The following is a 14301-nucleotide window of genomic DNA, read 5'->3' on the forward strand; positions in this document are numbered from 1 at the left end:
CCCCCCCCCCCCCCTCTTTTTTTTTTGGGTAGGTGCTGTAATGGGGTCGGCTCCCATTTTAAACTTTTGCCGGGTTGGGAATCGGTATATTGTGCTTTTATTGTTTTAGCTATTCAGGTGTAACGCACGATGGTTGGCTTAACCCTGATTTGCGAGTTGCAACTCGGCTTGCTAGATATGTCATACGTCGAGTCATTGATGACTCGACAAGTTGTCTGTTTAAATCAAATGCAACTCGTGGGGATCGGCTTATCTCTGACTTGCGAGTTGCGACTCGGCTTAGGTAAAACGTTGGAAGTTGAGTCATTCGTGACTCGACAAGTTGTCCGTTTAAATCAGGTGTGATTCATGAGGATCGGCTTACCCCTGATTTGCGAGTTGCGACTCGGCTTAGGTAAAACGTCAGAACGTCGATTCGTTATCATGCCAGGATAATGACATAAATTATTCGTTAAAACTTTGGCGGATCACTGATAAGCATAAGAAAATTATATTATCGGTAGCTGTGTCCCGTAAACGGGACTGCCTATATACTCCCCGAGCTTTCCTCTTTTGTTTTGTTTGTTTTTTTTAGTAATAGTAGCGCTTTAGATGCATGGAGTTCCAAGATCTAGATACAGGCTCGCCGCTCATCGTTAGGAGCTCGTAGATATCGGGGTGGACGACCTTGGACACCTGATATGGACCTTCCTAATTGGCCCCCATTTTCCGGCGTTTGGCTCGGCGGTGTTTTCAAACACTTTCCGTAAAACAAGATCCCCCTCATCGAAGTGTCGATTGTGGACCTTATTGTTGTAATATTTGGCCGCAGCGAGCTGGTAGCTCTTAATTCGCATAAGTGCCTTGTCGCGTTCTTCTTCTAACTCGTCGAGTCTGTCCAGAAGCATCTGACTATAGAGTGTGGTATCTTGGACGAGCATTGTTCGGCGAAGTCTTGTACTGCCGACCTCGGCCGGCACCATTGTTTCCATCTCATAGGCCAGAGAGAAGGAAGTTTGGTTTGTAGCCTGTCGCGGGGTTGTACGGTAGGACCACAGTACCCCATTGAGCTCGTCGGCCCTAGTACCCTTCTTGGCGTCTAACCTTTTCTTCATGCCGTCGAGTATAGTTTTATTCATCACTTCGGCCTGCCCGTTTCCTTGTGGGTATATCGCCGTTGACTTTCTTAACTTGATTCGCCACTTTGCGCAGAAGTCCTCGAATTGTAGGGAGATGAACAGCGAGCCATTACCGGTGACTATTTCATAAGGCAAGTCGTGACGGCAGATGATATATTTCCATACGAAGAGTTGGACGTCTTTGGCTTTGATGTTGGCGTAGGATTCGGCTTCGACCCACTTGGTGAAACAGTCGGTGAGGACGAGAATATAGCATTTTTGTCTTGAAGCGGGTAGCGGGCCGATTATGTCGATCGCCCAGCGCATGAAAAGATATGGAGCTATATCGGCTCGCAGTAGCTCGATCAGCTGATGGATGATGGGGGCATGGCGCCAGCATTTCTTACATTTGGCCACAAACTTTTCGCAATCGGAAATCATTGTCGACCAGTAGTGGTCGTGCATCTTGATTCGTAGTGCCAAGGCTCGTCCACCTAAATGGTTACCTCCGGCTCCCTCATAAGTTTCCATAATGACTCGTTTAGACATAACAGCAAGGCCCCTGATGCGGTCCACCGAAGTAAATGCTCCTTCATCAAAGTGTAATGGGCGGTCTTTGTTTTAACCATCATTTAGTCCATTTTTCTGTTGGCACGTCGCCGTCTGCGACATAGGCGCAAATCTCCACACGCCAATCCGTCTCGTCATCATCTGAAGGAGGTTCAAACGTTCGTCTTGAAGTCACGGTCTTCCAGGTTATTCTGATTTTGTTTAGCTGATGGAGAGCAAGGCAGGGTTCGGCGTGGGCCTCTTTGATACTTGGTGTGTCAATGCTTTCGACTGGAATAAGACGTTGGAGGTCTGGATCCGCTTTTTAAGCGAGCGCTGCTAGAGCGTCGGCTGGAGCGTTGTCTCCCCTGGGAATCTTTATTTGTTCGAACTCGCCAAATTGCTTAGACAAGATCCTGACTATGTCGAGGTAAGCAGCCATTGGTTCGCTTTTAGTATCGTACTCGCCATTGAACTGGTCGGCGACGAGTTAAGAGTCACAGAAAGCTCGGATTCGCTTGATTTGCATTCTGCTATCCAGCTTGAGCTAGGTGATGAGTGCCTCATACTCAGCGACATTATTGGTTGCCTAGAACCGAACACGGAAGGATTGTTCCTAAATTTCCCACGCCAGACCCCAGGTGAGAGGACGCGCCATCGACATGCAGGGTCCACTGTCCGTCTGTTGGGTTGGTAGGTGTTGGCTCAGTTCCGTCCAATGGTAGTTCAATCAAAAAGTCAGCCAGCACCTGGTATTTAGTGGTTGGACGGGTACGGAACTCGATATCATACTCGCTGAGCACGATCGCCCATTTCGTCAATCGATTGGACTGACTCGGACTGTGCAAAATAGATCGCAAGGGTTGATTAGATAGGACGACGATGGTATGCGACTGGAAATATGGTCGGAGTTTTCTTGCCGAGGTGACGACGGCCATAGCGACCTTTTCAACTGTTGGGTAACGAGTTTCAGCGTCGTCAAGGGACTTGCTTATATAGAAGATTGGTCGTTGTTCTCGGCGGTCATCTTTAACGAGCACTCCGCTGACCGCTGATGCGGAAACGACGATGTAAAGAAACAAAACTTCACCAAGTTCCGGCTTGGCAAGTATCGGAGGTGTTGACAAATAGCTCTTCAGTTTGCTAAACGCGTCGTGGGAAGCCTCATTCCATTCAAACTTTCCCTTAGTCTTGAGGAGATTATAAAATGGCAGGCATTTGTTCGTTGATCTAGATATAAAGCGATTCAGGGCAAGGATTTGTCGAGTCAGTTGCTGCACTTCTCTGGCGTTCTTCGGTGATGGTAGGTCGACGATTGCCTTGATTTGCTTGGGATTGGCCTCAATACCTTGTTGGGTCACCAGGTATTCGAGCAATTCCCTAGACTTGACTGCGAACGTGCATTTAGTCGGATTTAACTTCATCCCATACTTATTCAGAGTGTCGAAGCATTGCCGGAGATGAGTTATATGCTTTTGGCGCGCTGTGACTTGACGATCATGTCGTCTATGTACACCTCCATAGTTTTGCTGAGTTGTTCCGCAAACATCTTGTTAACTAGTCGTTGATAAGTTGCCCCCGCGTTCTGCAAGTCAAAGGGCATGACCTTATAGCAATAGGTTCCCCTGACGGTAATAAACAATATTTTTTCCCGGTCGTCCTTGTGCATTAGAATTTGGTTATACCCCGAAAAGGCGTCCATGAAGGTCAACAGCTCGTTTCCCGTGGTTGCTTCAACAAGTTGGTCGATCCGTGGTAATGGAAAGCTGTTCTTCGGGTAGGCTTTGTTGAGGTCGGTAAAATCGAAGCAAACTCGCCATTTCCCATTTTTCTTTTTGACGACCACCGGGTTGGCTAGCCATTCCGGGTATTTTACTTCTGTTTTGGACCCGGCGCCGAGGAGCTGTCTACCTCGTTGTTTACTGCTTATGACCTCTCCGGACCTAGCTTGCGTTGTTTCTGCTTGACCGGCGTTGAGTTCATGAGTCGTAACGTTTGGGTCGATTCCTTTAATGTCGGCCATTGTCCATGCGAAAGTTGCAATGTTGGTTTTGAGGAAAAGAATCAGTTCGTCGCGCATGGCCTGAGTTATCTCCGTTCTGATATTTACACACCGCTTCAAATCAGTCTCGTCGAGGTTCACTTCCTCTGTTACAAGACGCCTTGCTGGATTGGAGTCGGCGTTCCATCGGTTGGTGACGAGCTGTCGTCGCCGACCCGTTCCTTTGTTTGCTATAACTTCATTGTCGTACGAATCTTGTGTTCAATCAGAAAACATGCCCTCGCACTCTGTTGGTTACCACGTAATGTGTATACGCCTTTCAGGGTTGGGAACCTGACACACTGGTGGTACGTCGACGGGACTATGTTCATCTTGTGGAGCCATGGGGTTCCCAGGATGACGTTATATATGGTGGGTTTGTCGATGACGGCAAACTGAGAATACCGCGCCGACAAAGATTGGCAGGTCGATGGTACCGACTAACATGAGGAAGTCACCGTCGAATCTAGTTAGCGAATGGCACTATGGCATGATATCACTTTCGCTGACTTCCATTTGCGCCAAAATGTTTCTGAAGATCACGTTTACCGAGTTTCCGGTATCGATCAGGATTCTCGTGACTTGACTCTTGTTTATCAGGAGTTCGACGACCAACGGACCGTTGTGTGGCAGATCTAACAACTTCTAGATCGCTATTGTCGAAGGATATTGGCGTGTTTTTGGAGTTGATCCTTGATGGCCAAGACTTCTTCATCTGGGCTTGTTTGGTGTAGTCTCTTATCGACCTGACTGAGTCGTTACACCCTGCTAGTCCCCCCATAATCATATTTATCCGTCGCCTTGGTTGGGGGGGTGTCGCTCGAGCTTGTGATCCGCGCGTGGTCGCTTCTCGTTAGTGGTGCCGTCCGATATTTCCATGTCGTCTCCACTTTAGTCATCAAGAATCTTGGAGTCCTTTACAAATTTTCGGGGAACGTTCTCGGTTCGCTTGGTATCGTATCTTCCAGGTCGGGATGCCTTGCTTCTGTCGGATTCAACGACTATTGAGCCCTTTTTGAATCGTTCCATCAAGATCGTTTGGAGGTAGGGACACTCTTCAGTTGCATGAGTGTTGCTTTTGTGGTACTCGCAATATTGCATCGTGCTGCTCTCCCCTCCTTCTTTCCGGACGTATATGTTCCATGGTTGTTTCAGTTGTGCGTCGTCACCGATCGCGAATGTCCAACGAGTCCGATCTTGATTCCAAGTGAAATGCTGTCGGGGTTCGACGTGCTCGACCTTTGGAACTACAACCGCTGGCTCCTCGGTCACGGTGCTCTTTGCCATTGCGTGCTTCTTAGTGTTGACGACCTTTTCTTCCTCGAGCTCAATATGTTTTGCTGCTCGGCACATTGCATCGGCTATGGTTTCCACGTGTGACAAGGACAACTCTTCCTTGAATCAAGATTCATACCATAGGGCGTTCTTGAGTGCGACGATAGCCGCTGCGTCTGGAATTGAAACGTTGACGACGACTTCCTTGAATCGTCCTATGAATGACCGAAGCGATTTTTGGCGCTCCTGTGTCAGGGCATAGAGGTCGGTGTGAGAGTTTTTGTTCTCCATCAGAACCGAGAATTGCTTCAAGAATTCGGTTATTAGGTCCTTGATACTGTCAATCGATCCATATGGGAGCCATGAGAACCAACTTAGGGCAGTGCCCGTCAGATGCTCAGCAAAGACTTGACATGCTCCGGCTTCATACTCCGTCGGGCTGAATTGCAGGGGGCCGAGAGATACCCCAAATGTGCGCAGGAAGTCTCGCAGGTCGGCAGTGCCATCGTAGTAGCCTAGTCTTGGCTTGACCGGTCGTCGCATCGTCGTGGTCACAAGTCTTCTTGAGAACGGAGTTCGCTGCGTTGCTTCAAATACGAGGTCCACTTCTGGTGCATTGCTTGTCACTTTATGGAATACTAGATGAATACCCGCGCTATACGCGGGCTTATGACTTACCGTTTTTGAAACAATTTTGGTACTAATTTGATTTTTTTATGTAGAGTTTATCTATTTTTTAATTATAGAAATCTTGAAAATTTTAATTTTGATTTTTATTTTTTTTAATACTTCAAATAGTTTCTCATTTTGCAATTGAATTATTAGATACATGCATGGAAAACTTTGTTTTGAGAGCTTAAACATTTTTCAATTTTTGTCTAAAACTTGTAAAAAAATATTCCAAATGAAATATTGATCTAAGGATGCATATTTTGTAACAAAGAGTTTTTTAGCTTCTCAGTTGTATATTATGAAATACTAAGATTTTAATTTATCAAGATTGCAACTTGGTTAACTCTTTAATAGATATAATTAAGATAGACATCTTCGTTTCATGTTAGCTCTTCAATTTCTTGAATATAACTCTAGAAGTTTTTTTTTTATAAGAATTTCATTTAATTTTCTTTTTGACAACTTCTAAATATTAGAAATTAGAATATGAAAACTCCTTCCTCTTTGTCTCTTGCTAAACCAACATTCTACAATTTTATTCAATTATCTTCCATTTGATAGTGAACAAAACTCCAATCTTCTTCAAAAAAATGTTTTTTAGGGACAAACTTTCATAAATTTCTCTACAATATTAACAAATATCTCTATCACTGCTGCAACTCTTCAAACTATTGACAAAATTGTAACTCCTAAACCATATATCTATAGATTCATGGTTTACGCCGAGAGGAGAAAGTGGCTCTTTCATTTAATCTCGATGTCTTTTTTGTCTTTTGGTGATGCATCTACTTTCTTGTGACATGTTATAAGTCTCTCTAAATTTTTATGTAAATATTGAAACTGTTTTTATGATATAAAAAATAATAGAATACATAAATAGGTATGTTTGCTTTTAATGAGGATAGACAGGTGGGACTCTCTCCACTGCTGATATGTCACTCAGATGGAGAGAGTTGGCCATCTTTCATAATATAGATTTTAGTGATGAATCTGCTTTCTTGGGACATGTTATAAGCTTCTCTAAATTTTGTATGTAAATATTGAAACTGTTTTTGTAATATAAAAAATAATAAAATACATAAATAGGTCTTTTTGCTTTTAATGAGGATAAACAGGTGGCACTTTCTCCACTGTTGATGTGTCACTCAGATGAAGAGAGTTGGCCATCTTTCATAATATAGATTGCTTCCATTTCCTGCAATTTCTCTCTGATTTCCTTTAGCTCTGCGTTTTTTGCCCTGCTGGTTTGGTCGTCGACGTGTATGAGAGGGTTACGCTCAAGCTCATTAGCTTGCACCTGTGGTCCTACCATCTTCCCGATCGAGAGAAGGTTTACCGGGTTTTGTCGAGCGGCATGGAAGTGGTTGATTTCCTCCTGAGAACTGACATACGCTGCGGTGAGTGCGTCTAGTCGAGTGTTGGTCCGTTGTTCCTGCTGATCAAGGCATGTTAGTATCCCGCAGTATAGCTCGTCGATGCTAGAGAAGGGCTGACTGCTTTGCAGGGCAAGTTGTGCAGGGTTCTGTGTCACCTCTATGCTCGGCGTATTCGTCAGGTTTGTCGCGTTGACAAACGTCTCTGGGCTTTCGACTGTGACGGCTTTCCTCGGAGCGTCCGGGGTTGGAAGGATTGTGGGCTCTACCTGATCCATTCTTGGGGTTATTGTTCCACCCAACGACCCGACTTCTCTTTTTCCTTCGTTCGTAGTTCCAGTCATCTCGTCCAACTTTAGTAGATCCGTTCTTCAAACTTTAAAAGAAGATTTCGACTTGATTCCCCCTACCTCGCGCGCCAAATTGTTGATGCTCAGATCGGTCACAATTAGAATACTTAGTTCGGTAAAATGGAGATCGAAATACTCTTTATAAATCGGTGTTGGGCACAAAAAGGACGGGCTACAAAGTAAGCTAGACAAGCTAAAGTAACAAAAAGTTAGGTTAATGATGAGCTACGAGCTCGTCGATTCTAAGCTTTGAACGAGAGAGCTTATATCTTTATCCGTATTCTGTCCTCTTTCGTGCTACCCCCTTCCTCGAACGCCGTACGCCTGTATTTATGGGAAACTGTGTTGGTTTATCCTCTAAAAAGACCAAAATACCCCTTCTTCCCTTGAGGTTTATTTGGGCTTTTTCTGGGCCGAGCCTTTTGCTGGGGTGAAGATCTACCCCTAACATACCCGGATTGAAAATCATAAACTCTGTGTTTAAACGAAGACATATCAAACCTCGGACAGGTGAAGAAGCCACGTATCCTGGGTCTGGAGAAAGAAGCACTTGTTGCTGACCAGAAGACAACAATGGTTCCTCTTCTTGATAAGCAGACTGAAACAACACCTCACTTATGTTTGTGGATGTCCAAAAACTGATCTGCGTGGTTTTTTGATATTTATAGACCACGAAGAACAATCGAGGCTTTGTCGTCGATCGGCTCAAGTAAAGCTTTATGAATTCTTTTGTGCGGACATCAATTACACGAAATATAAAAAGTTTCAAATGTTTGGTTACAGCTTTTATTGTTTGAGCTTTTGAAATAGAAGCAGCAAATGTTGAATTAACAAAAAGGAAAAGAAACAAAAGGAGTTGGAGAGGAGGAATCATCAACATGGAGAGAAGAAGAAAGATGAGTCAAAGTGTCTTGTTATCTCAAAAGAGTTATATATATATTTTTCTTTCTTTTAAGAGAAGGCAAAAGCAAGAGTGTTGATGTGAGCCAAAATAGGGGTGAGTCGATAGCTGGTCTAAAAGACTTCTCTAACTAACTCGGATAGGATGGAGATGAATGATGGATCGAAGTTCGCCACACAAAGTTGCGGAATGACTTTGTGATAAGAACACAAATCAATATCTAAGTGAATCACACACAAAGATAAAAATTCAACTTGTTTTCTAAAGGAATCACACACAATAGAAAAGACAAGTAAAACAAAAGCCTAAGCTTCAAAGTGAGAAAACTCTCTCTTTTATTTTTCCAAAAATATTCTATATTTACAATGAAGGGAAACATGGGCTTATATAGGCTCAATTTACAAATCAATAACATAAATACAAAATAAATCAAATTAATTACATAAATAAATCAAGAATAAATTTGAGAGATTTTATCAATCATCATTGATGGAGATTGGTTATTTGTATCTAGACACTTTCTTGATGTAGCCTTGAATTGATTGTCTTCTAGAAACTTCTTTATAATTTGATCTTGATTTTCCTTGAACCAATTCTTGATGAGTTGATATTTCTAGATTGCATCAAGTGGTCTTGAAATCGAGCTCCCAGAGATCAAATGTTCCTTTCACGAAATTGTAGTGACCTCCTCTGATTGCGAGTGTGTTCTTCACCACTGCCGCTCTCACGAATGGATACGAAAGCAAGTTTCCAAGCGACACATTCACAGCTTCCTGCACAAGACAACACACACATTCGTTTAGTAAGGCACATTTGTCTCTCTAACATAAAAATAACACAGAGAGCAAAGAGTTCTTATTATTATTACCTTCTCACACTTGTCGCATTGATCATCATAGCTCAAGTCTTTATGTTCTTCCTTGATCTTGTTCCTCGCTGCTGCACCTATCTTCACCCAGTTTTCTATGAAGTCACTGTCATTTTTAGAGGATTTTTGCATCGCGTTAGAGATCTTGATTCATATAACCCATGACAAGTCAAGATTAATCAGTTTTTTAAATTTCCTTTGAGTAGGGGCAGCATCATCTTCAATGGACATGAGTCCCTTAATGCCACCACAGCAGCTATGGCCTTCGTAGTATGAACCTTGGACGCAGTTTTCTATGCATGTTTTGGTGAATTCATTCGTCTACGTAGCTTACAAATTAATAATAGGGCTATACCCAAATGTGTTATATAAAAAACTTTTATTCATCAAAAGGCTCACAACGGCCAGAGAAACAGAGTATAGAAACGTCACAAACGTAACGTTTACTGTTTACATATGAATTAAACAAACATTATTAATTTATTATTCAGCATAAATAAAAGATCAAACGACAATAGACATGAGAACGAACAATCTCAATAAGATTATAGTATTATTAGTCGAGAGACTAAAATTATTATTTTGCACCAAACAAACTAGTTTCGGATACTCAACGGACGACCCGACTACCGACTCTCTTGTTCCTTTAGATAAGCATAGGAGTATCAACATGATCCAAGTAGCATCGAAGACAATAACTCTAGCCCCCCTCCTTGCATCTTAAATTGACTGAGATCTTCTGTCTTTGGATCGAGGCTTTGTCGTCGATCGACTCAAGTAAAGATCTGCGAACTCTTTTGTGCAGATAAGAGACGCCCATTTCTTTGATGTGCGTATGCATTTTATCAAGGTTTTCAGAGGCAAACGTGACAGTATCTCCGTTTGTATGTCTAAAGGAAGTTCTTCGAAACTTGTCTCAATCACAGCCATTTCTCCTCTTTTGTTTTGAACATTCTCCATTTTTCTCTCTTCTTCTCTCTAATGATAATTAAATGTGTTTGGTGACGAAAAACACAGATGTATGTGATGTATTTATAGAGGAATGATTTTGATCAAGACTTTGTTACCAACGTTGTGAGAGGGTGACTTTAGTTTAACTTGTTGATTAAGTTTGATTTCATTGCTTTTACATGTAAAAACAAAAAAAAGAGAAGTATTACTAAAATTATTAGCCAATTAGAATATATATTATTGGATACCAACCATGAGTTTTACAGAGTTTGTTTCATCCTACACGGTTTTAGTAGTTTAGTTCTTTGAATACAATTGAATCACACGTCAAAACATTAATATTCAAGTTATCTTTTTTTAAAAAAAGAGGGTTTCACTTTAATTTGTTTTATACACAACTGTGAAAAATAAAGGTGACACAACTCAAAACTTACTCATTTTTATGACTAAATTAACAAGAGATGTTTTGGTGTTAAGCATGACTTGAAAGGTTTCCTTTCATCGTAAATATCTACTCATCAATCCACAAAATCAGTTAAAAATATAGAAAACACGTTTTAACCCTTTTAAAGGTTTTCAATATTCACTTTAATTCTTTGTAATATAAACTTACTTTCCAATTCCATAAAAATTCTTTATTTTTAATCCACTCGTTGAAAAATGTTATGATTTAAAATTTAATAAAATGTCGTTATTATTAATAAGTATACTATTCACTATTCAGAGTGTTATTAATTTATTATTGGTTATAGTCTTTATAGACTTATAGTAACTTAACTTCACAGTGTTACAAAGCTCAGCCAAACAGTAAAAGAACAAAAGCAGAGGATAAAGATTGGTTGCAACAGAAAGCAACGTAGCAATTGCAAATCCAAATCTTTAGCCGCACTCTGTTTTCTGGTAGTACCGACCATTTTAGACAAGAAGGTGCGTATGATACTTGTGTTTTAGCCAGAACCTGGTTTGTTTCTGTTTTCTCCAAGTATTTTGTCCTCAAGTTCTATAATAGACAGGTGAAAAATGTCATCGTTTTTAAGAGAAAGAAGAGCTCGTTCGCCAACATTTGAAATGGAAACTAGTAAAACCTGTACTCATCTCCAGCTTAAAAGAATAGTCTTTTGGTACTAGAGAGGTCTTATTATTTGCACCTGTTTGTAGCAATGGGAGTTATGTTTGAGGTTGAAACACAACGGTATCCTTTGGTCTTACTTTCTTTAGGCTATCACAGAACCAATAGGTCTTATGTAACGAGAAAGATAAACAGAGTTACACCATTTCTGTTTGGAAATAATGTATACTACCTCTTGGCATCTACATTGGTTTTAGAATTAGAACTTAAAAGAAGAACCATTTGTCCTCCTTGAAGCAGCTTTTGGCGTTACATCATGTTCAGGGGGTCCAGATGCAGAGGAGGAAGAAGAGGAGGAGGGTGTTTCCGTAGCATGAGATGGCAACTCAAGTTTTTTAAACTTAGGTCTGTACATGTCACGGATAAAGTTGTTAACAACGACTATTTTATCCTCGATATCAACTAAGAGCTGATTAGAATCCACGAGTAGCTTCTTGTAATCAGGATGATCATCTTCTAATACAGTTCCTTTCTCAAGAAACTCTTCCACTTTCTTCATTATATCAACATATGTCTAGCTTTGAAACACTGTCGAGATCATCGTGATTAAGGCGGGTCTCTCAGTACGCCATGTCCATGTCAATATCTTCAAGATTTGCCTACCGCTTATTACTGTATCTTCCTTCTACTTGGATCGCAAAAGCAGAGAAATCACTAATAAGTCAGCAATCACAATTGGGCCACTTTAGGTTGGTCCTTCGTAAATGGGCTTCTGCATACACATAAGAGATATATGATCTGAAATAAAAAGAACGAAAATGTTCAAATCTTTGTTCGAACATCAGTTACACGAAATATAGAAAGTTTCAAACGTTTGGTTACAGCTTTTATTGTTTGAGCTTTTGAAATATAAGCAGCAAAGTTGAATTAACAAAAAACAAAAAGGAAATGAAACCAAAGGAGTTGGAGAGGAATCATCAACATGGAGAGAAGAAGAAAGATGAGTCAAAGTGTCTTCTTATCTCAAAAGAGTTTATAAATTCCTTGAAATCAAAAGTGTCTTCTCTTGATTTTAAGAGAAGGCAAAAGCAGGAGTGGTCTTGAAATCGAGCTCCCAGAGATCAAATGTTCCTTTCACGAAATTGTAGTGACCTCCTCTGATTGCGAGTGTGTTCTTCACCACTGCCGCTCTCACGAATGGATACGAAAGCAAGTTTCCAAGCGACACATTCACAGCTTCCTGCACAAGATAACACAAAATTAACATTCGTTTAATAAGCATTTGTCTCTCTTATCAAGAACATTAAACAGTAAAGAGTTGTTGTTATTTATTACCTTCTCACACTTGTTGCATTGATCATCATAGCTCAAATCTTTATGTTCTTCCTTGATCTTGTTCCTCGCTGCTGCACCTATCTTCACCCAATTTTCTATGAAGTCACTGTCATTTTTAGAGGATTTATGGCATTGCGTTAGTGATCTCTTGATTCATAACTCAGGACAAGTCAAGATCAATCAGTTCTCTAAATTACCTTTGAGTAGGGGCAGCATCATCTTCAATGGACATGAGTCCCTTAATGCCACCACAGCAGCTATGGCCTATCACCAGAATGTTCTCCACCTACAAATAAATTAACAATATTAATACAACTGTTGCCTAAGAATAAAAAAGTAGCTGCAAATTGATGCATTAAGACCCATTTCAATTCTCAAACATTATCCAAAAATGATTCAACTTTACTTTAAAAAGGATAATCCAAGTGGCAAAAAAAAGGAGAAGAGGGTTTGGTGGATGAGAGAGATGGGTCCAAAAAACACAGTGACTAGATAGACCATCAACTTTTAGTAGTACTAACTAAATAAACCATGTGCAAGCAAAATGACATAACCAACGACTTTAATAATGAGCACAATCAAAAAAAGAGCCAAACTTTGGGTGATTGATTACTGACTAGAAAGAAACAAAGTTTATAGCTTATTTAATCTTATTAATCTAAGTGTCTATCCTTAAAAAAAAAATAGGACTAAACGTACCTTGAGATGTACAACTGCGTATTCGACGGCGGCACCAACTCCAGAGTGTCTTTTCTGAAATATTATTCACAAAGCCAATGTGTTGTTGTTACTTATAATAGTTGAGGGAAGACAATTCTTGTGTGATGTAATTATGATAAAAGAAGAAGAATTGTGAAATGGGTTTAGGGTATGGGAACCTGGTCAAAGGGTGGAACCATATTGGCAATGTTTCTGACAACAAAGGCCTCACCAGGTTTGAAATTCAAGATGTGAGATGGGCAAACTCGAGAATCCGAACAAGCAAATACCAAAAACTGCAACAACAAAGTCATTAGAAAAAAAATTCAAATTTTTTATAATTGTTATAGTTTATTAAACAAAAAAATCAAACTTTTAATCTATCAAAAGAAGAAAGGTGGACCGGGGTCCATATTAAGAATTGCGTTAGCTTAGTATTGATAAAGTCAAGATCAGACGTTGGATTAAAGCATTCATACTCTTTTGTACGTATTATTAAACCAATTTCTCTTAGTCTTTCTTACGTATTATTTAGTCAAATAAGAAAGAAAAAAAAGTAATTGAACAGAGAGAAAACCTTTGGGCTCTGACCCTTGGCAAGATCATTAAACAGAGCATCATTCTTCCTGTAGTAAAAACATTCATCAAAAAAATAATAATAATAATGAAATCAACCTTATAAAATTCATAGTGTATATGTATCTGTTACTGCATATACTAATTGAATCCCATTATAGCCCTTTATGAATACTAAGCACGATCCGACTAAATTAATAAGCTTTTTAATTAATAACTTTTTTTTTTTAGCACTATCCGATGAATAAAACTGTAATACACAAAGAAGGATACCCCCAAACAAAATAAAAAAGTTGATAGAGCACTATCCTACTATTCCTATCATTTATATGTGTTTGCTTTATTCAAAGCACATATAGAAAAAAAAAAAAAAGGATATGGACCAATTGATTCCATTTCACCGTCATGAAAAATTCTTTACAGAAGAACAAAACGAATTAAATTTATATTCTTTCTCCTTAAAATAACCAACCCATTATAAAGTTTTAGTAATATACTCACAACTAATTTTTTAAACAAAATTAACAAAAAAAAAAAAAAAAAGA

The 14301-nt window shown here is 40.1% G+C and overlaps 2 protein-coding genes across 6 annotated transcripts in view; both read right to left on the reverse strand.

Moving 5' to 3' along the window:
• Positions 8882 to 9385, reverse strand: LOC104701677 (beta carbonic anhydrase 4-like). The gene is made up of 3 exons (XM_010417412.1): positions 9323 to 9385; positions 9127 to 9232; positions 8882 to 9031 (listed from the first exon to the last, which is right to left on the reverse strand). Exons 1-3 carry the CDS (start codon positions 9355 to 9357, stop codon positions 8882 to 8884), a joined length of 291 nt encoding a protein of 96 aa, XP_010415714.1. The 5' UTR covers positions 9358 to 9385.
• The window catches only part of LOC104701679 (beta carbonic anhydrase 4), a 5449-nt gene continuing 3093 nt past the window's right edge, over positions 11946 to 14301 (reverse strand). For all 5 annotated transcript variants that reach the window (XM_010417415.2, XM_010417413.2, XM_010417414.2 and 2 more), the window contains 6 exons: positions 13758 to 13806; positions 13360 to 13476; positions 13181 to 13234; positions 12679 to 12767; positions 12482 to 12587; positions 11946 to 12386 (listed from right to left, as the gene is read on the reverse strand). In XM_010417415.2, coding sequence (XP_010415717.1) covers positions 12219 to 12386; positions 12482 to 12587; positions 12679 to 12767; positions 13181 to 13234; positions 13360 to 13476; positions 13758 to 13806 — 583 coding nt within the window. In that variant the 3' untranslated portion in view covers positions 11946 to 12218. The remainder of the gene's footprint in view (positions 12387 to 12481; positions 12588 to 12678; positions 12768 to 13180; positions 13235 to 13359; positions 13477 to 13757; positions 13807 to 14301) is intronic.

Source organism: Camelina sativa, chromosome 7, assembly GCF_000633955.1.
Source record: "Camelina sativa cultivar DH55 chromosome 7, Cs, whole genome shotgun sequence".
NCBI classification, from domain to species: Eukaryota; Viridiplantae; Streptophyta; class Magnoliopsida; order Brassicales; family Brassicaceae; genus Camelina; species Camelina sativa.

Coding starts and splice junctions, on each gene's coding strand:
- LOC104701677 (XM_010417412.1), bottom strand. CDS start 9,357: ATGTCCATTGAAGATGATGCTGCCCCTACTCAAAG. Junction 9,233..9,322: donor GATGCTGCCCCTACTCAAAG/GAAATTTAAAAA, acceptor TAAAAATGACAG/TGACTTCATAGAAAACTGGG. Junction 9,032..9,126: donor AATGCGACAAGTGTGAGAAG/GTAATAATAATA, acceptor TGTCTTGTGCAG/GAAGCTGTGAATGTGTCGCT.